This window comes from Sorghum bicolor, chromosome 9, assembly GCF_000003195.3.
Source record: "Sorghum bicolor cultivar BTx623 chromosome 9, Sorghum_bicolor_NCBIv3, whole genome shotgun sequence".
NCBI classification, from domain to species: Eukaryota; Viridiplantae; Streptophyta; class Magnoliopsida; order Poales; family Poaceae; genus Sorghum; species Sorghum bicolor.
In genome coordinates, this window is record NC_012878.2 from 3,835,030 (window position 1) to 3,859,882 (window position 24,853).

The 24,853-nt window shown below is 41.3% G+C and overlaps 1 protein-coding gene, 1 long non-coding RNA gene and 1 pseudogene across 3 annotated transcripts; all 3 read right to left on the reverse strand.

Annotated features, from left to right (window-relative positions):
• Positions 5,580-24,853, reverse strand: part of LOC110430252 — a 30,221-nt pseudogene continuing 10,947 nt past the window's right edge.
• Positions 12,497-13,515, reverse strand: LOC110430520 (transcription factor MYB1R1-like). The gene is made up of 2 exons (XM_021448263.1): positions 13,199-13,515; positions 12,497-13,026 (listed from the first exon to the last, which is right to left on the reverse strand). Exons 1-2 carry the CDS (start codon positions 13,483-13,485, stop codon positions 12,579-12,581), a joined length of 735 nt encoding a protein of 244 aa, XP_021303938.1. The 5' UTR covers positions 13,486-13,515; the 3' UTR covers positions 12,497-12,578.
• Positions 20,555-22,274, reverse strand: LOC110430521. 2 transcript variants are annotated; one of them, XR_002447864.1, is made up of 3 exons: positions 21,910-22,274; positions 21,660-21,819; positions 20,555-20,634 (listed from the first exon to the last, which is right to left on the reverse strand). It is a non-coding gene; the product is annotated as an uncharacterized LOC110430521 (long non-coding RNA). The 2 variants fall into 2 exon arrangements; XR_002447863.1 differs by having other exon boundaries at positions 20,557-20,634; positions 21,656-21,819.

Consider the following 24,853-nt stretch of genomic DNA (forward strand, 5'->3'; position numbering starts at 1 on the left):
ACTTGATCAGATGCTAGTGGCTGGTGAGTCCAGTCAAAGCCTAGATAGAACATTAAGGGGGGCAACAACTATGAGAGCCTTAGGAGCTTTATAAATTGAACTTGGCCGGCTTTGGCTCACTATCTTAGACATTTTGGTCATTGATACATCCTTATGAGCTAAGCTAAATGCCTCCCACACATCTCCTTCATTGATTTGTCCTCTAAGTGAGATTCGGAGTGATCTTAGTGCATTTGCTTGGAGGTTGAGCATCTAGTGGCACTAGAGATTGTGTGAGCTACGGGATTACTTGTTACTCTTGGTCGTTGCTACCACCTTGATGGCTTGGAGCAGCTTGAGGAGTCTTAGCATGAGTTGGTGATTGTTCGTGGCTACTCTCGGTGTTTTGTGTGGAATTGTTGGGCTTATTCCCTCAACAGAGTGCCAAAAGCACTCTAGTAAATCACTCATGAAGTTGAGTGCCCTCATCTAGTGTAGGTTCTAGCAGCGCCTTTGTGTAAGGCTAGGCTTGTAATGCCCATTAGCTCATGAATCACTAAGTGAACAAGTCTTCAGAATAGGGACTAGCTTGTCGGCAAGCAAGTGAGCCTCACAATAAAGGTTGTGTGTCAATTGTCCCAATAGAATTCTCTAGGTATTCTTTGATTGTCACTTGTCAGTTTAGTATAACCCCTCTACCACTCTCTTGTATTTACATTCTTATTTACTTATGTAATGGTAGTTCTAGTTGAATTAGTGTATCTTAGTCGAGTAAGTAGTTGTTCATTTTAGTTAGCTCACTAGTCTTTAATTAGTAAAGTGCAAACATAGCTCATGTGCACCTAGTGATCATAACTAACTAGAATTGCGGTTTAGGTGGCTTGCTTTTTTTATTAGAGCTAGAGAAAAACTCATTACACCATTTGATTAGAGAAAGGCAAAACTCTCACTCTGGCATCTTTTTGCTCAAATCTAGAGGCCCGACCAAGATACGGGGTTTCTCAGCCCAAGGCAGCCTGGCCGAGCCACACATAGTTGTCCTAACTCCTAAGGGTGAGACAGTCACCTCGGGCCAAGCTAGAAGCCAGCTCGAGAATTTATCCCATGCTTAGAGCCTGACTTGTGCAAAAGCACTACACTAGCGTCACATTCCTTAGCCATGAGGCATTGTCGGACACTCCCTCAACAGGGTAATGCTTGGGGCGTGACATAGGATAAGGAAGTCCCTGAAGCCCATGAAGTGGGGGCTCTAGGACTGCTTGGCAGACCCATAGGGTAGAGGGAGAATTGTGGTGTGCAAAAGAAGATAGGAGAAGGTTCACCTAAGAAAGGCACCACTTCTGTAGAGAGCACCTAGTAGTCAACACCAAATCAACCCCTAACTACAAGACAAATGAGGACTAGTGGTGCCAAGAAGAAGACCAAAGCCTAGGGCAAGAATTCCTAGGTAGAGAACTATCAACTTTGTACCCCCATGGCCTTCTTAGTATATAACAGGAGGCACAGGTTCCTCTAGAAGGTATCTAATCATCATAACTTAGATAGGGTGACTCAACTATAACAAAACCCTAGATTAGCATAGTCACAAAAAAACCCTAGATCAGCATAGCGCTACCCCCTACACATATCTCTCTCTCTATCTCTCTATCTTTCTCTCTCCTAATTCCTCCAAAGTAAGAACCCTTGTTTAAGCATTCTTAACATGAAGAACACCAAAGTGCTAGACATAGGGCACCACAGGGACCGATGTCCCTCACCATGGACCTTCCTTAAGGTACTCTTGGGGTGCTTTTCTGATGAGGCTATCAACAATTCACAAGGAAGGGAGTGTTTGATCCTCCATGGTAATAATTGGACGCTGATGAACTCAACATCACACCCCAAACCTAAGTCTGACTAGCCATGCCACCTATCTCTAGGAGAAGGTTGAGTGCCTTAATGCTTGGTAGGCTAACCTAGAGTTGAGTGAGTTAAGATCAAAAAGATGAAAGAGGAGATCGAGCACCAACATGCTATCTAGCACGAGGTCAATAACCACGTGGGTGCTCCTAGCCTACTATGCCTTCCCTAGGCAGTGTAGAACATGGCGGCTGTCACTTGTCACCTAGGTGACATCTTTGACACATTAGACTGAAAGACCAATGAGAACATCCGAGATGCCTAATGCATCCTTAGCATTGTTCTCGAGCAACAAGTAGAGAGCTTGGCATCCCATCGTCACAACACCACCTCAAGGTCATCCTAGCTGATACTAACACTAGATGGGGATTGCTCTGACATGCATGCTTCCCAAGGTAGTAGTGGTGGCGATAGCTCCATGAACAACTTTGGCTGACTAAAGATGAGAAGAGCCAAGCCTAGTGCAAGCAGTGAAGCAAAACTTACACATGTTGATCGCCTATGCATGACTAGATCAAAGGAGACTAGGACATGTGGGACACCCTTGAGGCAAGGTGGCATCTCAAGCCAAGTCATCATCCCTATACCTCAACCAAGGAGAGGGAAGCCTAAACCAGGAGCACTTTGGTCCCCTAGCATTTGGGACTAGGATATGGGCGACTCACTACTCGAAGCACTTGTGCGTACCAACCTACTTTAGTAAGTGTGATGGGGAGATCGAGCCAACTAGTGGATCAAGGACATCCATCTTATGATGAGGGCCAAAAGGGTAGACAATGACTTCATAGTCTAGCACCTCCCGCTACTCCTCTCAAGCTTAGCGAGGGTAGCCTAGCTTAAACAACTGGATTTTAGGTGTATCTGCAACTAGGTCAACCTCTACTTTATCTTTGCAGGGCATTTCCAAGGTACCAATACCCAACTCAAAAACTCTTGGGATTTGCATAACAGTGGCCAAAAATCTCGATGAAGACATTCAACGCTTATCCAAGAAGCATAACAAACTGCCCATTGTCACTGATGCCAACATCATCAATGCCTTCACTTTGCGGCACCACGTGCAAGGTGCTCATCCATGCGCTTGGTTGTGAGGCCCCCAAATGACATAGGAGTTGTTGAATGTCGCAACCAAGTATGCTATGAGGGAGTAGGTCATCCTAGCCAACTTTAGAGGCAAAGGCAACCCTGACACCCTCCATGGTGGAGTAGAAGGCTATGACGAAGCCAACACAGACAGTTGGCACCATTACAAGAAGAAGAGGGCACTCGAAGGTCAACGGGCCGAGCTAGCGCTAGGAAGGATGAATACACCAAGTTCCATGATGCCAAGGAGTGCTTGACAATCTTTGATGGGCTCCACCTATATGAATCATGATGCCAACACCACATCACCAAGCAAGAGATGAATACCATCGAGACCATACTTACGGCGATATGATTGCTTTGGTCTAAGATGGAAATAACCTTTGATCGTGGTGATCACCCTGACCATGTGCCTCACTTGGGCCATTTACTGCTCATGGTTAGCCTAATAGTGGGCAAGGTATGTCTCACAAAGTTTTTGATGGACGGCGGAAGCATGCTCAACGTCCACTATGCCAAGATCCTCAAGAAAATGAAGATTTCAAGAAGCAACCTTTGCCCGAGTGGGGCATCCTTGTTCAGAGTTGTCCTGGGCCAAGGAAGCCATGCCCCTTGGGTGTATCTAGCTCCATGTTACCTTTGGTGAGCCTAACAACTTCTGAAAGGAGCCATTTACCTTTGAGGTGGTGGCCTTCTTGGGCATGTAACATGCCCTGCTCGAGCGACCATGTTGCATGACATTCAGGGTTGTTCCCAACTACACCTGACCTACCTGAAGTTGAAGATGTTGTGCTGCAAGGAAGTCATCACCATCAGTGCCAAATTCTAGCAGGCCAGCTACAACAAACAATGGTCATGCAAATAATGGCCGAAATGTAGAGGAGGAAGCTCCAGACAGGAAGAATATCAAGATGGAGGCGTCGCCCACCCAACCAAGCTCTGGTGAGACTACATGAACTACTATAGGCGACTCCAACTTGGCTGGCCCCTTGATCCTGATGCTCATCTCTATAGAAGGGATGTGCCTAGTGAAGGCAGGTGACGAGCATTCCTGCTATGGGAAGCCCCCATAGAGTCACACCTTAGTATCATATCATTCCTAGTGGACATCTGAGCCTGACTCGTGGTGTCAACAAGGCATCCTGAAGGCAGAATGAAAGCTATGTTGCTTGAACCCTCAAATCTTTCATTTATCTTTGGTATCTTTAAAAAATTTTATACAATAAAAGGTCGTGAACTCGTTGCCCCAGCCCCCTTTTTTCTAAGACACTCCTTCTAAGCCCTCTGCCACGATCGACCGACCCAAGCATGGCAAAGTGCTCAAGGGATCCCTAAGCATGTATCCGTGGGTTACCATCCCAACGCAAAATTGGCCAAAAATACCCAATGCGTGCTTGTTCCTGTGCAGAATATTTTTTATATTTATAAGAAAAAGAGAAAAAATAGAACGAGAAGTTTATGGAAAACCGGATAAAAAAGGAGAAATTCAGAATGAAAAAAGACACAAACAAAAAAAATAGAAAACAAAAACTTTCTGTACCGAACTTGAAGGAGACAAAAGGGAAAATAAAAAATCAGATAAGAAAAACATGATTGAATAGAAAAAACAAAAGAAAGGCAAAATAAAAAACTTAATAGGAGAAATGACAAAAGATGCAGAATTCGACGTAAACGGAAACAGGCCATTCGTGTTCTCGGTTTAATATGATGTTCTCATTCTAATATTTAGGGATAAGAAAAGATAAAAAATAGAAAAGAAATATTAGATACATATAAATGATATAGATTAGAATTCCTATTCAACACAGAAACTATGTTCTCAGCTTAATATTATATTCTCATTTTAATGTTTAGGGATAGGAGAAGATAAAAAATAGGAAAGAAATAAATAGATACATACAGATGATATAGATTAGAATTCCTATTCAACACAAAAATTGTGTTCTCAGTTTAATATTATATTCTTATTTTAATATTTAGGGATAGGAAAAAATAAAAAAAAATTGAAAAGAAGTATATAGATACATATAGTTATGGATTAGAATTCCTGTTGAAGTAATTTATGATAGATATCTATTAGAATTAGGATTCCTGACTATCTAGGATTTCTAAAATAAGAGGGCTCTAGACTAATAGAGAGACATCTTCACATTTATGAAATTAGTTAGGGGATGTGGACGAAAGAAATGAGCTAAACTTTTGTCTCTATATTATTATATAAATAATATATAAGATAGATATAGACATTGATATAGATACAAATATAGATACACACATATATAGATACAGATATAGATACAAATATAAATAAATACAATAAATTCTAGCAGGTTCTTAAAAAAACAAATGAATATAAGTGAGAACAAACATATGGCCTGTCCACGCAGAAGAGTACGCAGTGTGAAATTTATCCATGAATAGTAAACTCTTAGCACCAAGAATTACTTATTTATTGCACAAGAAACTTTTAGTTATCACAAGAAACTTTCTATACATTATTGTCAGCACACAGTTGCCACATCTACCACATGGAGACTAGCAATGACCAAGCAAAGAACAGAACCCAAATATTACAACAATAAACATGACATATAACAGAAGTCACCAAAGGAAATCTTCTAAGCCTTCAACTTCTCTCTATCATGCGGAACACTATAATCAATGTTTGGGCCACAAGGATAATCCCATATGGATTTATGGGCGAGTGACCTCCATAGTAGCTCGAATCCGATGATAACCGTGCTGCTAATGCCATAAATTTGGTAGATGTCCTTGGTGTAATTGAACAGATTTGGATATTCCCCTATAAGCTTCTTGCTGCATTTCAAGTAAACAGAGTAAACCAGTAGAGAAAGATTAATTATAGCTTGTAATGAAAACAAGCAAAAAGGAAATATTGTAAATTAAGAACCAAACGTTTTAAGTTCAAATGAAAACAAAAATAAATTATAGTCCAGCTTCAAATAATAATATCAAACTCCAAGTATTACTCATCTGCATAGAAAGTGCCCCCTTATATTCAGTATGTTTGCATCTCGCTCATTTGGTGCTCTGACTCTTGTTGAGACATCAGATGTACATTTATGGTACCAGCTACTAGCATCACAAGAAAGATGCAACACCAAAAAAAGTAGCTGGGTGAGATCAGCAACTCCGCTGAATGTTAAATCGCTCTAGTACTCGTCCCATATAACTTCTCGTTTCTCTTGTTCAAGTAGGTTAAGGGAGCATATGAACTACTGAAGATAAATTGGTTACACCTACAAACTGAACTCAACAAGATGTAACACCAATGCTAGATTTTTTTTCTTCTATTAATAAATCCATACCTCATCAAATCTTATAAGAGTTGTAAACAAGCGAACATCTGCCTTAGTAAGTTGATTGCCGCATAGAAAGCGTTGCCTGCTTAGAATATCCTCACATTTGTTCAGAGCCTCATACAGTTTCGTGACAGCCTACAAACAAATTCAGAACAAAAGAAGTGCTGGTCAAACATAGGAAGCACACCCAATTTTATTTCCAAGAAGCCACGAATAATCGATGGATTCCTCATCATATGGACCCTTCTGCTTTGCAAAGCCACATTTGTAGACATCGATGTTTATCGCCTTACACCAACTCATTGATCTCATCAATGGAAGCCCTGTAAATTAGCAGGGTAGAGATCTAGGCTAGGATTCTCGGCGAACTCAATGAACTCAGTGTTGAGCATCCAGATAATCTCGGGGCTCTCGTGTCGACGATGGTCTTGAGCTGCTTGTCTACCCAATTGTTGAATGAACAAAAAGAAAAGGGAAGAAATGTTTCTGTCTTTGACGGTCAGTCACAGGGACACTTGGTTTCCCAGCATAGTTTGCGCTGGCGATCTCATAGAGCTCCCACGCTGAGCTGAATAAGTTTGCTATCCAGAGTTATGTGACTCCTCTGGTCAGTATTTTTTAGAAAGGCGGCAAGAGCTTTGCCGATTTTTATTAGACGAGTAAAAAGAAAACAATAACGATTACAACCACTAAAACAAAAGCGACTTCTATACTACTCATTCCGCAACTAGAACTGTTAAAACTACTACGGCACGCAGGCCACCGCGTCCACCCCAATGTAAGGGAAAACAAACTAAAACTAACAAAAGGACTCAAAGTCAATGACGCTACACCAAAGAAGAAGCTACTCTTCATGTCCTATCGGGTCTGTTGCATGTTGGTAATGTATAATTCATCTTTGCAAAGAAGCGCTACTTGACTTGCTTGTAGGGATGTTTTTTGGAACGTTCTTCTATTTTGCTCCTTCCAAATGTTCCACCAGAAATAGATCATGATACCGTCTATCTGCCTCTTTTGTGACTTATCGAATTTAGTTCGCCATTTACACCAATATCTATGGATTGACACTGTCGTGTCAACCGAATCTAACACTGGTAGATGTAGACACTATTTGAGGTTGGACCAAACTTGTTGGGTGAATGGACAGTCTTTACACAGATGGGTTGGAGTTTCTGGGTTAATACCACATAGTTTGCAAATCAGGTCGTTGGACCAATTGCGCTTCGTTAGATTATTAGTGTCAGGATCTTCTTGTGTAAAAGTGTCCATGCAAAGAAACGTCGTTTTGATTCCGCTCTTGCTCTCCAAATTGGCATTAATTTTAGCTTGCTATAGGAGCCCTCAAACGGTATCTCGTAAGCACTTTTGGTTGAGTATTCTCTATTTTGTGTCCATCACCAGCGAATAGAGTCTTCCATGTATTCCTCTAGTTGAATACCACTCGCGTTCCCACAGTGCCACATACTCATGAATTTCCTCTGGAGTTTGCAGTGGTAGAATATGTGCTACCCATCTGTTCTCCTTCAGGGTGTTGTATACCGATAGTTTTTTTCTCTTTGATTTCCGAAATAACCTCGGTGGCATGGATATTGGAGCTTCGTGGTCCATCCAGGAGGATGACCAAAAGCTCGTTGTCTTCCCATCACCAATTAAAACTATTGTTGAGGCCTCAAAAAGCTCGCGATTGCGTCCGTCATAGGGAAGATCCAACTCATTCCTAGAAGATGGTCTTTCAGATAACAAAACTGAATTATAAAAGCAAGTCAGTATTCTTGGAACTACAACTTTAGTTGACCTCAGATAGTACCATATTTTACCTTGTATACATTGTTGTGGCTATATACGGTCAGTACGAGTTGTTGAAGGCATTCAATGTTCTAGGGTATATTACCTTGAAGATTGTTACTGTTAAGGTACACCTGTCTCAAGAGAGGAAGATTTACCAAGCTGGCTGGTATGGAACCTTCTAGTTCATTTCCATGTAAGTCAAGGTGTACCAACTGAGTTAGGTTGTCGATCAATCCTTCAATTGTACCCCTAAATTTGTATTCACTTAAATCCAACCAATATAAGCTATTAAGATTTCCCAAGCTTGCTGGTATAGGACCCTCTAGTTCATTTCTGTGTAAAAGTAGAGTAGTTCCAACTAAGTTAAGTTATCGATCAATCCTTCAATCGTGCCCTTAAAATAATTTTCACTTATATCCAATGAGGTTAAGGCACTAAGATTCCCTATGCCCCGTGGAATTTGTCCTAATAAGTCGTTTCCAACCAACCAAAGTTCTAGAAGAGAAGATAGACTAGAGACGGCATGTGGAATTTCACTTGAAAGCCTATTGTCACCTAGGCTCAAGGCTCCTAAATTCATCAATTGGCCAAGCTCATCAGGAATTCTTCTCTCGAGTTGATTTGAACCCAAATCAAGATATTGTAGATTTGATAGTAGCCCTAATTTCGGAGTAATTAAACCCATAGCAAATTGGAAGATAAATCTAACTCGATCGGATTGCAACAATTAGTAAGTGCATCTGCAATGATCCCAGACTAATTGTTGTCGCACAAGATAAGGTTCTGAAGAAGTTGCAGGCAACCAAGGAGAGGTAAGGGGCCAACAAAGTTATTATATGAGAGGTCTGAGGTCAAGAAATTCAAGGAAGGTAAGGTTACTAAGGGAAAAGCTGATTTGGCCTGACAAACTTAGACTGTGGAGGCGGAGCCACGAGACGCGATATGGTCGCGTGAGGTGCACGTCGCACCATTCCACCGGCAGAAGTGGGAGCTCGTGTTCTAGTTGCACAAGACTCTCTGGTGACACCCTGCTTGAAATGGAGCAATGAGCGAAGATCTTGGCTGCTCTCAGGAACTCTCGAGCAATGGATGTTGGCAACTCCTACGACGCACAGGAGCAGCAAGGGCAGCAGTATATGTATATGCATGTCCACTTTCACCCAGGGTTTCTTCGATAGCACACCTGTCATCTGCAAGGCCAAGCAGAAATGCATTATACCTGGCAGGATGTTCACTCGCATGACAGAGTTGCAAACAGAAGAAAAGCTACATGTGAGATGTTCAGTAGGAACCTTTTTTATCTGTAGGAACCTTATTTGCTGTAGGACCCTTCTGGTCTGCTTGCACTACCAGAGCATAGTTTTTTCCTGACAGCCACAAACCATCAGGAAAGACTGAAACACCATCAGGAAAAAACCTCTTCTCTGGTAGTATTGGTTCTGCCGGCTAGGTGATGGTGTAAGAACCCAGTTTGTTTGGATGATGTGATGAGGCTGCTGGAACAGGCCATACGGGATTTTAATTTTTAAGAACATGTCTCACGGCCTCATACTGGTACTTTACCTAATCTTGACCGCAGTCATCCTCATATTTGTACTTTGCCTAATCTTGACCTCCATTGCTACGAAGACAGAAGACCTTGAGTCCGTCAATCAAATTTGCTACTGTAGTTATTAACAGACCTGAATACCTGATGAATTAACTGTTTCAAGATGTGCTGTGTTGTTGCAGACTTGCAGTTGAATTGGGACACGCGCTTGGCGCTCGTCTCCAGGACAGATTCTACGCACCTCTCTGCACTCATTTCAAGTAGATTTAACTAGCTATCACATTCATTTTGGATTCATGATTCAAAAAAAATTGAGTTAGACTTACCCCCATCAGGCCATTCTTAGTGAGAAGTCTCGTAGCGTTGTTTCCAAAAATGCAACATCAAATAAAATACATTGAAAATTGAGTGGAAACAACCACTCTCAATGTATAATTTCATTCTATAGCTTCATAAACATTTGATTGCATGACTCACTAAGAGTTTTATTGTTATGGAACTCATGTGTTCTCTATCTTCTTAAATATGGTGCGACATCATAAAAAATAACTACGTGGTAGCTTATTAAATACGAATGGAACTCAGGTGAAACTTTTACTGAGACTAGCCTTATGGGTATATTATCAAACACAAATCATGGTTGCAACTCGACTTGTGTCGATTAAGCAAACAAATCAGTAGGCTCTTATCTCAATATCCTACAGCAAAATTATAAATCAACGCATACAGGAGCTGATGCTTTGCTAAACCAGAATAAATTTGTCCAGAACAAAACCAAACAGAAAAGAGAAGCAAGTTGCTTGAGCGTGTAAGAGTATGGGTCAAAACTGGAGACATGATCTTCAGCTCCATCCAAATCACCCCTGGCACGTGCGTTCATCACGTATGTGGAACATAAGCTGCAACAATATCACCAGCTATCAATAAAAGAGCGCACAAATGGTAAACGAAATTGATTAGTGGGCGATCACCTTAACACCCACGTAGAAGGTAGTAAATATGAAGGCAAGGGCACGCATGGCTGCAAAATGGGAACATATAGTAACCACAACAGTGGCGGATCTAGGATTTTATTAAGGTATGCCACAGCTACAATTTTTCAAGTACAATTTCGTAAAATCATTTGACAATTTGGTAAGAGTTATAAAATTTATAACATATAATTCGATATATATGTACTAAATAACACGATAAGTCTTCAATTTGAAGATTTAATTGAAAACATCTATAAATTATAATATAAGTTGTAAAAACAATATAATGTTCAAAATATAGAGATAACTCAATGGTATTAACAATGAAAATTGGTAGGATTTCAAAAGAGGAAAGAGCAGAGACTAAACCTCATCTCAGTGCCCGGCAATTGGCCTTGATCTGGGTGTTAGTCGTGGAAGCGCATGCAGCACTGGAGCAGCCTAGGCGGAACGTTGATCTTATCATATCGATGTTGCTGTTGCTTACTTGCCAGTTTGGTCTGAATGATTGTGCAGATATATCAATTCGAGACTGTGGGCAAGATTTCATTGCAGAGTCGTTCTGAAGTCAAACCTATTCACTGAAAAGTTATGGACTGTTCACTGATTTATTGTGAGAGAAAAATACTAATGAATGATTAGCAGATTTGGCAGATAAGCTCAAACAAACAGGCTCTGAATCTTCAATACCTAGACAATAATGGAACAAGATCATGAGGCCACGATGGCTGGACAGCAACCTGCATGCGTCTTTCCCACCGATGAAGGGAGGCCACCATGATCGCAAATGGTTGGAAGCCAAGGTGGCTACAAGGCAAGACACGAGAACCCTTGACCTCTCCATCATGTGGCCGTGTCACCACATGGGCCTGAAAGGCCGTCATGTGATGTGTGGCTGGTGTCTACCTCATCACGTGGGCCTGAAAGGCCATACAGCTCTCAAAGAGCCAACAACCACATCGTTTCGATTAACTTTTCATTAGATAATTTTTTACCTACAAATATATGTATACATATAGTATACACACAGATTGCACAAGGTATGCCGATGCATACCTAGCATACACTAGAGCTCTGCCACCGAACACAAAGGTCAATGGACCATATATATCTGACTCACCATGAGAATGTAGAACATAATACAAAATTCATCACAATTTGTGAGTGTGAAGTTGCAACTCACCATCCTTCATGGCTATTTTTGAGATCAGACCTTTAATCATAGACGGTCCCACAATATAACCGACAAGGTTTGCCACCGGTGCACGAAACATCTCAAAAATAGAACTGCATGTAAACAATGTATGAATTGCTGATTTGATATATAGCTGGATTTCCTTTTATGCATATACCAGCCAGAATTGAGCATGTGTGGTGTGCTATCTATGGCACTAGTCCTTAAATGGGTGGGGCGAATATAACACCCTACTCTAGTAGGAGCATGTAGTAGTTGACCCATGTAGCCCAGGAGTGCTTGTAGTTGGTAGATTTAGTACTTCCTTGGAAGTTTTGAGGTGATGACTGGCTTATAATCCTTGTCACTCCCAACTAGTACATTTGGGTTAACCCTTTTACATAAAGTGAGGACAAAAGTATAATAGAGGTACTATGGGTATACAGGCCCATTCCATGTGCAAAGCTGGAGCATAAGCAGATTTTGGACATGGGCGTTACAAAAAGAAAATGGCCAACAATGATAATACATAATTATATACAATCATTGTAATGTTCATGATATACCAAACAAAGGACATAAGATAGGTAAAATATAACCAACACAAACAAATAGATACATTAATATAGACATAACGCACGGATAGTATTTCATTGCATTATTCTGGCAGTGAAACTATTAGTAGCCCATATCAAATGGTACTAATGACACTTAACACCATAAACTATCTTCAACCAACTAGATTTTACATGCATCATTGGATACTGAACCATAGATAAAAACTAGTGAATATTGTCCATGTCCATCCACTAATTATGAAGAAAGCCTCCCAGTTGATGACCATTAGTGGTCATCTGGCTCCCATCCACCTCCATCGCTGGAGCTACAAAAGAACTTATTGTTGTCTGTTGGTCTGTAGTCCATGTAGCTACCTGGTTGACACTTGTGTGGCTGGCACATGCAAGGCTTTTAAAGGCAACATGTTTTCCATCAAAGCCATTGTAGTTTGTGTTGTAAGCACCACCAGGAATGGTGAGGGCCTCCCAGCTAGAAGAGTTGTTCTGCACCAATGGTTGTGTGTCATAGAGGCCGACATCATTGATGCTGAAGCGTTGTTTTTTGGTGGTGCACTCCTGTCGACGGAAATACTTCTGCGCATGGCTAGAGATCTGCACCGGTGTCCTTGTGGGGACAAAGTACTTGGAGATGTTCTTCCATTTACCACGACCAAACACTTCTAGCCCACGAAGGAAATTCCTACAGTAAGATTAATAATCATATAAGAATAGATGTATAATCCATACTCTAAAGACTAGTGAAAATCAAATCTCATGGTATGAAATTTTAAAGACGACATGATAATTAATTGTAATAAACATAACACTGAAGATGTGACAAAAGTTTCCAAATCAGTGCAAAAATGAAATACCTATGCTCATCTCTAGTCCAAAACCTCACTGCATGTCTCCTTTGCTTAGGAACAACATTTGGCACATGTTGTTGTCCCTCTACATGCCTCATGGGCCCGATCTCATCCACTAGATAACCTTGCAACGTGCCCATGTTGTCCATAGGTGGAGCCTCCATTGACATCCCAAAGTTATTGTTAACATGGGCACTGCTTGTGTAGGTGTTGTTGGTGATGTGACTAGTGATGACTGACTTCACCATATTGATCTCAGAGGTGCTCCACACACTATTGAAGTTGGGATCCATGAGGTGTGAGGTTGAGTACTACACAAGCGATTATTGTATGAACCTCGATGTTTTGATGGAGTGGATGTCAAGAACAAGGCTAGATATTTATAGGCCTTGTCGCAAATCTTTTTGTCCTGGTTTCAATTGATTGTACATCTAACTTTTATATTTAGTCAAACAATTATTTTTTAAACCATATATTAATGATATCCAGTCTTGTGTATCCATATCTTGGTGATGCTATAATTCTATACTTGTAGACCGACATGCTTTGATTACTAAAATCAAGGATTGAGATATCGATGGCCAAGGACAAATGAGACCACATCTCCACTGACTCATAGGAGTTTAATGATCATTTTAACTAATTAAAGAGGGCCTATTCCAGAATAAAAGGTCATTTGACAAAACTCAATACTAGGGGTGAAATTTAGGCTGGTTGGTTAGTTGTTCATTTTAGGACTAGTGATGAGAGCCTAACATAGGGGTATGTTAAGTCCCCATGTTAAGGACATGACAGTCCGACTAACCCCTAGCTCACTTTCTCAATCTGTCAGGGGCTTGGGGGTTACACCCATCGGGTGCACTCCTGTGCACTCTCTAACAAAAACTAAACTAGGCCTTTCATTTTCTTGGCTCACCCTTCTGATATCGAGGAGTCTCTTAGGAAAGGGCTATCTCCGGGCTATTGAGTCATACCTTAGTGTACTAACCTTTGTCTATAGTGATGGATGAGATTGCTTGGTACTCACTCAAGATGGCAATGGGTACCTGAATACCCGACGGGTTTTACCCGATAAAGAGACGGGTATGGGATGAGTTATCTACCCGTGGGTATGTCGTTGAGCAAAATCCTATACCCATTGAGTATGGTGGGTACGGGTGTGGATGTATACTACCATACCCGCCTACCCGCCAAAATAACTAGCCACCCTTGTCATTTTAGCCTATATAACCCATGAATTTGGTCTAATTCCAACTATACTCTCCTAGTATATATATGAATTTGATATTATTATATGAATATTAGTTTGTAACTTGTTGGAGGCTTAGAATAATTTATTTTTGCATGTGAATGTCTGATGTTTATATATAATTCTCGAGTATACTATTGGGTGTTGGTTACTGTCGGGTAGAATTTACCTGTGGGTATGGGTATGGGAGCATTTTCCTACCCATGTGCGGGTACGAGTAACCCGATGGGTAAAATTTAAACTTTGCGGGTGTGGGTACGAGTGGCCACTACTCGTCAGGTATGTACTCGTTGCCATCTTGAGTACTCACCAAATGGTGGAGCAAGACAATGGCATCCATGTTGATGGAGGTGGCCAAAAGATGGATTAAGTGCTCCAACTTGGAAAAGAAGAAAGAGCACAATAAAAATGAGCTCAAGGCAAAGGTATATTGGTAGAACCATTTTTTGTTTTTGCCAGCCAAGACATCATAGAGGGTGTGATTGGGTTTTGGATAGATAGTTGTACTATTAAGAGGGTTGATCTCAAAGTGATTATGGTTATCAAAGTGCCACTAGGTGAATCGACTCCATGCATTTGCATTAGGACCTAGTGAGTGCTAACATCCCATGGAAATGATGTTTGTGAAATGCTAACTCATATACGCAAGTGTTGGAAACTTGGTGGAGTTAACACATTTGCATAATGATGAAAAGGAGAAGTGAAGTGGTTCACTAAATGTGATCGAACGCTGGCTTCGGAGTGACCGAATGCATCTGGTACTTAACCCTAGGTGCAGCTAGACATGCTAGCTAGACCGGAAGCCAAGTGCATTAGTGACTGGACACACCCATCGCACTATTCACCAAACAATGCACGCTGATTAGAGAGTGACTAGACACGCTATTGTCAACCAAACATTGGGTCTGAACTTGTCCAAATCAGTTTCTGTTGCTCTCTGTCTTGAAGAAATAATTCTTCACACTCTAGAAGAGTTCAATCAAGGTGACCGGATGCATCCACTCATGTTTGAGAAGCTTTGGGAGCTCTCTGGAGTAGATCGAACGCTGACGGCTAGTGAGTCTAGTTAGTGATCGGACGCTGAGTGAGATGGCACATGGAGAGCCATTGGGCACCAACGAATACAATCAAATGGCTAGTGACACATGCTAGCATGCGGTTAACCAGATGGAGTGAATGAGTGTGTTCGATCAATACAAGTGCATCCAGTCAGAGCATAGAAGCCCATTAAGGCGGGCAATGGGTATGAGAGCATTGGGGGGCTCTATAAATAGAACTTGATCAGCTTGGGCTCACTCTATTAGAAATTTTGATCATTGAAACATCCTTATGGCTAAGCCAAACACCTCCCACACATCTTCTTCATTGATTTATCATGCAAGTGACATTGGAAGTGGTCTTAGTGCATTTTCTTAGAGGTTGAGCATCTTGTGGCACTAGAGATCATGTGAGTTGTGGGATTGCTTATTACTCTTGATGGTTGCTGCCACCTAGAAATCTTGGAGTAGCTTAGGAGTCTTGGTATGAGTCATGGCCACTCCCGTATCTCAAGGGTTCTTGGGCTTATTCCCTGGTAGAGAACCAAAAGCCACTCTAGTAAATTGCTCACAAAGTTGAGTGACCTCAGCTTGTGTAGTTTATTTCTAACGATGCCTTAGTGTACGGCTAGGCTTGTAATGCCCAATAGCTTCTGAACCACCAAGTCAACCAGCCTTCACAACAAGGGACTAGCTTGCTAGCAAGTAAGTGAACCTCATTATAAAGATTGTGTGTCAATTGTCTCATTAGAATTCTCTTGGTATTCTTTTGATTGTCACTTGTCAGTTTGGTGTAAGGCCTCTACCACCCTCTTGTATTTACATTATTATTTACTTGTGTAGTGGTAGTTCTAGTTGAAATAGTGTAGCTTAGTGGAGTAAGTAGTTGTTCAATTTAGTTAGCTCACTAGTCTCTAGTTGTTAAAGTACAGACATAGCTCGTGTGTGCCTAGTGATTGACTACAATTGTGATTTAGGTAGCTTGCTTATTTGATTAGAGCTAGAGAAAAATTGCATTACACCATTTGTGATACTAATCAAATTGCTCTAGTGATTTGTAGAGATTTTTACTAGGCTATTCACCCTCCTCTAGTTGTTTAGGACATTACAAAAAGGCAAAAAACTCACTCTATCCATTTTTGCTTGAGGCACGGGGCCTTGGCCAAGACAAGGGATTCTTGGCCCAAGGGGAGCCCTAGCTAAGCCACACATAGTTGTCCCAACTCCAAATAAGGGTGAACACTTGCCCTAACCAAGCTAGAAGCTAGCTTGAGAATATGTACCATGCTAAGAGCCTGACTTGTGCAAAAGAACTACATTGTCATCCCATTCCTTAGCTGTGAGGCACTATCAGGTACTCCCTTAACATGGTCATGCTTAGGGCGTGACACATTAGGATAAGGAAGTCCTTGAAGCTCACGATGGTGTGCAAAAGAAGAAAGGAGAAGGTTCACCTAGGGAAGGCACCACTATGGCAGAGAACACCTGGTAGTCAACACTAGGCTATAGCAGGGGTGTTAGGGAGTGGTTGTGGTTCTATCGACCCCTAGCTACAAGACAAATAAGGATTGGTGGTGCTAGGAATAAGAAGAAGACCAAAGCCTAGGGTGAGAATCCTGAGGTAGACAACCATTCACTTTGTAACCCAATGGCCTCCCTGTTATATAAGGGAAGGCATGGGTTCCTATAGAAGGTATCTGATCATTAGAACATAGACAAGGTGACTCCACTTTGACAAAACCCAAGATCAGGACAATGCTACCCTCTACATCTCTCTCTCTCTCTCTCTTGATTCCTCAATTCTAAGAACTCTTGTTTAAGCATTCCTAACATGAAGAGCACCAAACTAGTAGACATAGGGCACCACAGGGACCAATGTCCCTTGACACACACCTTCCTTGATATACTCCTAGGGGTCAAGCTAGATTACAACTCTGACAAGGCTATTAGCAATTCTCTAGAGAGGGAGTGCTTTTTCTTCTATGGGAATAACTAGCCACTGATGAACTTGACATCATGCCCTCAAACCTGAGTTTTACTAGCCATGTCGCCTATCTTTGGGAGAAGGCTAAGAGCCTTAGTACTCGACAGGTAAACCTAGAGGCTGAGTGAGCCAAGATTTAAATGATGAAAGAGGAGATCGAGTGCAAGAGCACAAGGTTAATAACCACATGGGAGCTCCTAGCCTACTATGCCTTCCCCAGGCGATGATAACATGTCAGCTGCCACCTACCACCTAGGTGACATCTTTGACACATAAGACTCAAAGACCATTGAGAAGATCCAAGATGCCTTATGCTTCCTCATCATTGTCCTCAAGCAACAAGTAGAGAGCTTGGCATCCCATCATCACAATGTCACCTCAAGGTCATCCTAGCTGACGCTAACACTAGATAGGGATGGCTCTGACACACACACTCCCTAAGGTGGTGGTGATGGCGATAAATCCATGAACAAATCTAGCTAGCTAAGGATGAGAGGAGCCAAGCCCAGTACAAGTAGCAAGGAAAGCCTGACTCAAGTTGATCGCCTATGCACGACTAGATTAGAGAAGACCAAGACATGTGGGACACCCTCAAGGAAATGTGGCATGCTCGAGCCAAGTCATCATCCCTACACCTTGACTAAGGAGAGGGAAGCCTAAACTAGGATCACATTGGCCCCTTGGCATTTGGGACTAGGTTACAGGCGGCTCACTACCTAAAGCACTTGTGCCTAACCCACTTTGGTAAGCACAATGGGGAGATCAACCCCAACCAGTGGCTTAAGGACAACTAGGCTCACAATGAGGGCCAAAGGGGTGAACCATGACTTCACAGTCTAGTACCTCCCGCTTGAAAGGTCCAAATGGCTAGAGGGGGGTGAATAGCTGACGTTGTAGAGTAGAAATATATCCAATTAATCACGTTCACAATCACAAGAGAAACCTCGGCAAGAGATGACACAAGATTTTTTACCGAGGTTCACTTGCTTCCCGGCAAGCTACTCCTCGTTGTGGCGATACACCCACTTGATGGATCACGAGCTAATTGGCAATCCAAAGCCAAACCCTCAGCGGGTGCCGCACATCCACTCACAAGATGGGGATCCTCCAAGCCACAAGCAATCCACTAGAGTAACCAATTTGCGATCTCCCGCGGGGAAGGCTCAAGAACCCCTCACAAATCACTTGGTGAGGCTCGAAACAATCTCCAATCACGAGCTCAACACCACCGCTGCTCCAAGCCGTCTAGGGCGTCGGGAAACACCCAAGAGTAACAAGAAATCCACAGCAAGCTCAAGAATCAAGTGCCACTAAATGCAACTCTCAAAGCAATGCACTTGAATCTCACTCAATCTCACTAGGATGAGCAAACAAGCAAGGAGATGAGTGGAGGGAGTATTCTCTAGCTCAATTTATGTCTCATGTAATCAAATGTGCAAGAGGGTCCTCCCAAAGCCGGCCACCTTCTATTTATAAGCCCCTCAAAGAAACTAGTCGTTGGCTGTTTTTCATTGGGCTAAAAACGGGGGCACCGGACGCTACTAAGTGAGCACCGGACGCTCGACCCCCTGCGTCCGGTGCACTGAGGTTGGCCACGTGACCGTACTGAGTCTCACGTGTCAGATCCTAACGGTCACCTGCGGATCACCGGACGTTCTGCAGGTCCACACCGGACGCGTCCGGTGCACACCGGACTCATGCGCAGAGAGTTTGTCAAACTCGCGACCTCACCGGACGCTGGGCACCGGACGGTCCGGTGCTCACCGGACTCGTGCGCAGAGAGAGTTGCAAAAACCCCTCACACCGAACGCTACCAGAGTGCGTGTCACACCCGGTTTCAAAGAACAAAACCAGGCTAGCTATATGTGTGCCCAGGAAGTCCACACATACAACAACAGAAAGGAACAGTATCAGAAACAATGTTATATAGCGAAAACATACTTATAATTAACACTTACATCAGAGTATCGCGGAACGGTAACTAATCTTTAGGCTCAATCTTCACAGAGACGGTTGACTGGGGGTAACATATGCCTAGCACTTCTTGTATCTTGAGAACACCTTCATGATTCCATCGCTCTTCTGATCAACTCTTACTAGTAAACTGGAGTGGTGGTAAATAGCAAGAGTGAGCACATATCGTACTCAACAAGTATAACCAGGGGTTCATGAGGCTCAAATAGCTGACACTGGTTTGACTGCATTTAGCTTTTAATAGTGGGTGGCATATTCATAATTAAATAGCAAATGTCAAGGTAGTAGAAATAATCCATCAATCACATGATCAAGTGTAAGCATAATTAATTCATAGCATAAACGATAATCAAATGAACATAACAACTTAATAAGCTCATCGTCTTAATGTAGATGTCCCCAAGGCCGCTCCTGACCGTGAGCTCGGCTAGTATACCAGTTTTACACTCTGCAGAGGTTGTACGTCTTTACCCATGAGTCATGATTTACCCTTTCGCCCGAGGTAGCTAATCTCTTAACCCCCTTCCTAGGGAGGTCGGCAGGGATCACTATGAAGCCTTTCAAAAGTTCGTCTAACAAGTTAGGGCCGCAAGGTTTCCTTTGCGCGCAGATATAGAGCCCCCCTTCCGATGGCACAATGACTCGCGGCCTATACTCATACAGACAGAGGCCACACTATACCCAAAACGGTTCAGCCCCTCTAGCGCCCTCTCGGGTAACCGCTAACAAGCTAGAAAAGTTCTTCATACTGAGCTAAAGCCAGAGCCATATAGCCCTCATGGTTGTACGTGTTGTCCCAGCTTTTGCCAAGGGATAAGTCCTTATGGAGGGTCAAGATCAATCCAGCAAAAGCCAGAGTTCTTTCCACTCTTTATATTCAAGTTGCTAGAAAGCTTATTTTATTGTTTATTGTATATTCAAATATTCATGTCACAAGATCATGGATTAATAATCAAGCACTAGCACATCTACACCAATGCATATCAAGTAGGTAGCAAGGAATACAGGTAACAATCATCTATGATTTTGCTAAGGTCGACAAGGTGATAGCATGCATATGATATATATGTGTAGTTATAAGTGAATAGGTAACAAGGATAATCCCAAGTTATACTTGCCTTGAACACTTGCATAATTCTCACACCATCAGCTTTTGGTCATCATCTTCTAATCTTCAGCACCCATAAACAGTTCTCGTCTACTCGTAGCAAGCACCACACGAAGGTAAACATACAAACAACAAATAAAAGAAACTAAGAACAACACACCAATCAAAAGAAAAACTTCAAAACAGAGCGCACTAAACGTTACAGCTCGATGCTAAGGTTACGAGAAACGCCGCAACCAAAACTATCATCATAAAGAAATGACTACATGAACTTTTGGATAATTTAAAAGAGACAACTATGATCTTAATTTGTTTTATTTAAGAAAAATCATGCGTAACCTACTAATTCAAATTAGTAAAATTATATTTTAATTTTAAAAACAAAGTAGAACTTATTATATTTTATTTATGAATATATCCATTATATAATCGATAATCATATTTTAAATATAGGCATGCAAGCATCATTTTAATCGAAGTAAACTTTAACTTTTTAAACAATATGTGAGAGCATCTATTAAAATTATACATGATACGTGTTGGAGATGATCATATGTTATTCATACATAATTTTATATCGTTTATGCCAGTTAAACTTTAACTTATAAAATTATGTAACATGTGAGCACTAAAACAAGTTTATGGTATATATCGTGATTGTCTAAGCAAAATATAATTAAAACATGTTCAAGTACTATTAGCTAAATTCATGGTCATATAATTACAAAGGACCGACATGTGAAACCTATATTATTTTTAATTATAAAACTATCTACAAGCATATTAACCAATTAAATATTTAGCAACATATAGAAAATATGTGACATGAAAAACACGTAGATTACATTGCCATGAGTCTAACACAACTTTAATGGATCAAAACGGAGTTAAAACGGAGATTATCTGACCTAAACAATCTAGTGTATTTCCTTTATATTTCTAGATTTATTTTTCTATAGAAAAACGGCAACTAAACTGACCTATGTCATCATCATGTCAGTATGATGTCATCAGGCTAGCAAAAGCAAAATTGGACACGCACGGCTGCTCTGCTAGTTGATTGGCGAGCGAGGTCATTGTGAGCAATGGCGGTGGGGATGCTTGGACTTACGTACGGTGGAAAGCGTCTGAAATTTCGCAACCTCCGCCCGGGGCTTGGCTGACGATGCTGGCTTCTTCACCGTCTCGGGCGAGGGTTGGAGCATGGCCATGGTGACCAGAGAAGGCCGACACAACTACTGCATGTTGGCAGGCGGCGCCACACATGGTCGGCAACTGCGGCAGATGGATTGGATACAAAGCACGTTAGGGAAACAACTAGCATATAAACATGACACAAAAGGATGAGGGACGACATGAACCTACATGTAGAGTCCACGATATAGTCTTCTCATCGGCAGATTCGCATGCAAACCAAAGATGGTGGTTTGGAGCAGATGACATGGGCGACGATCTGACAAAATTTGTAGCGGTGATGGCTGCCTCCTATAAACTCGATGTAGATGCAGGGGATGTTATGAACAGATCACCACTCTGGCGGCCGAGGTGCAATTAGCACTAACGTGCCCGTCGATTGGATGGAGAGGTGTTTCACGTACGTCGACAATCTCCTCCACGCTCGCCTCATATATGTTTAGGCGATAACCCGGCCATGGAACTCCACCAGCAGAGATGACGCAAAGTTGCATACGGCGGTGGAGGGTTAGGGTTTGGGGAAACAATACGGCGGCGTCAAGACGTCATGGTGGATGGTTGTCCTGATACACGTATATATACATATATATACATATAGCTTGACACCTGAAATTAAATAATGTTTGGCTAAGTCGACTTGGAGCCCTCGGTGTTCTGTACAGCATGTGGGAGATGGAGAACAAACCGGGTTTTCATCTAGCTGAGGTGGATTAGGATCGCAAGATTAAATTATTTTCGAAATATTTAATCTCAGGTATAAAATTAATTCTAGAAAACCTATAATTATTATTTAAGCCAAGGAAAATACTTCAAAAGATCCAAAAATTCGGAGAAATTTACTAGAGATATTATGGAGCATGAGGAACCAAAATAAAGTATTTGGAACTCATGATGAGATAATCTGCAGCATCTAAAAATTAGATTATGCTCACGGAAAAGTAGAAACAAGTTCTAGAAAAATGCTGAAATAATTCTCGATAACTCTTTAGAGATTGATTGACGGGTGAGGAACTGAAAGGAGTGATTTTGGGTTACACAGAAAAGATTTTAGGAAACTCGAAACGAAAGCATAGGCTGGAAAACAAAGAATAAAGATGTGCGAGCAAATTTATTTTTTTTTTTATATCTTCATGAGCACTCAAATACAAAACTAAATCTATTTTCATCTATTTTAAAAGGAGCAGATTTTAGGGTGTTACAATTCTACCCCACTTAACAGGAATCTCGTCCCGAGATTCGAAGAGACTAAAGATAATGATAAAGGTGATCATCAAGGTTGCTTTGAGACTTTTGGACGAGATGATTTAGGGACTAATAATTAACAAAAGTTGACAAAGATATTAAAGATTGGCTCTCAAGATTAATCAGGATTTATGACATGAGATCAAAGTATTGAAGATCCGCATAAGTGAAAAAGAAAGATCAACGAAGGTTAGAAAGACAGACAAAGGTTAATCACCGCGTCTTCGCCTTATGAAGTTTAAAGTAAAGGAGTGAAGATCAATTAGAGATAATATAAAAGATAAAGATACATCTTATAGTGCTCAGAATTTCTTAATTCAAGATTTATGAAGCTTATGATAAAAGATTATAAATTAGCAAGGATTGATATGGAGAATGAAGATTGATTTTTTCAAGGTTATTTTGAGCTCTATGATTAGAGGTGATAAGATGACTGTAAACTGACAAGGGTTAACTAGAAAAATAATGATCGTTCATAAGAAATGCAAATATCGATGATAAGAAAACTAGACGGAGAGGATGAAGTTGACCTTTAGATCATTATATCATAAGGTAAACAATCAAGGATCAAAGACTAACAAAAAAGTATAAGAAGATGAAGATTGATGATAGAAAAAAAATAAAGATTGATATACAAGAAGAATAAGATTGATCATTAGGTCATGTCTTGAAACTTGGGATACTTAAATGACGGTAGCGGATGCTACCCCACTTAACAAGATTGAGCTACTTCTCAACACGATACCTTGCAGGCCTCCTTCAAAACACAAAAACAGAGACGACACACAAGCAACACACCAAACAAGACAAGCACACAACACACATTGATACTACACGTGTTTCTTCAATAATGGTGGTCATCCTAAAGGGCAGATTAGAGATGATAAAAGGCCATCGAATTTTTAATAGAACAAGTTTTGAAAAGTTAAGTAAAACAAGTAAATAAAGGCCAAGGTGATAAATAGAATTAGCTCAAAGGAAGCTATTCAAGGAGGAGATACAATATGACAAGGATTGAGAAATAATCAAACTCAAAGAGCCAAGGGATAATAAAATAGTTTTATAGCAAATTAGACTTTTCTAACCGACCAGTGCTACCTAGGCATACGTCCTACAGTCAACACTGCTCTGATACCACTCTGTCACACCCGGTTTCAAAGAACAAAACCAGGCTAGCTATATGTGTGCCCAGGAAGTCCACACATACAACAACAGAAAGGAACAGTATCAGAAACAATGTTATATAGCGAAAACATACTTATAATTAACACTTACATCAGAGTATCGTGGAACGGTAACTAATCTTTAGGCTCAATCTTCACAGAGACGGTTGACTGGGGGTAACATATGCCTAGCACTTCTTGTATCTTGAGAACACCTTCATGATTCCATCGCTCTTCTGATCAACTCTTACTAGTAAACTGGAGTGGTGGTAAATAGCAAGAGTGAGCACATATCGTACTCAACAAGTATAACCAGGGGTTCATGAGGCTCAAATAGCTGACACTGGTTTGACTGCATTTAGCTTTTAATAGTGGGTGGCATATTCATAATTAAATAGCAAATGTCAAGGTAGTAGAAATAATCCATCAATCACATGATCAAGTGTAAGCATAATTAATTCATAGCATAAACGATAATCAAATGAACATAACAACTTAATAAGCTCATCGTCTTAATGTAGATGTCCCCAAGGCCGCTCCTGACCGTGAGCTCGGCTAGTATACCAGTTTTACACTCTGCAGAGGTTGTACGTCTTTACCCATGAGTCATGATTTACCCTTTCGCCCGAGGTAGCTAATCTCTTAACCCCCTTCCTAGGGAGGTCGGCAGGGATCACTATGAAGCCTTTCAAAAGTTCGTCTAACAAGTT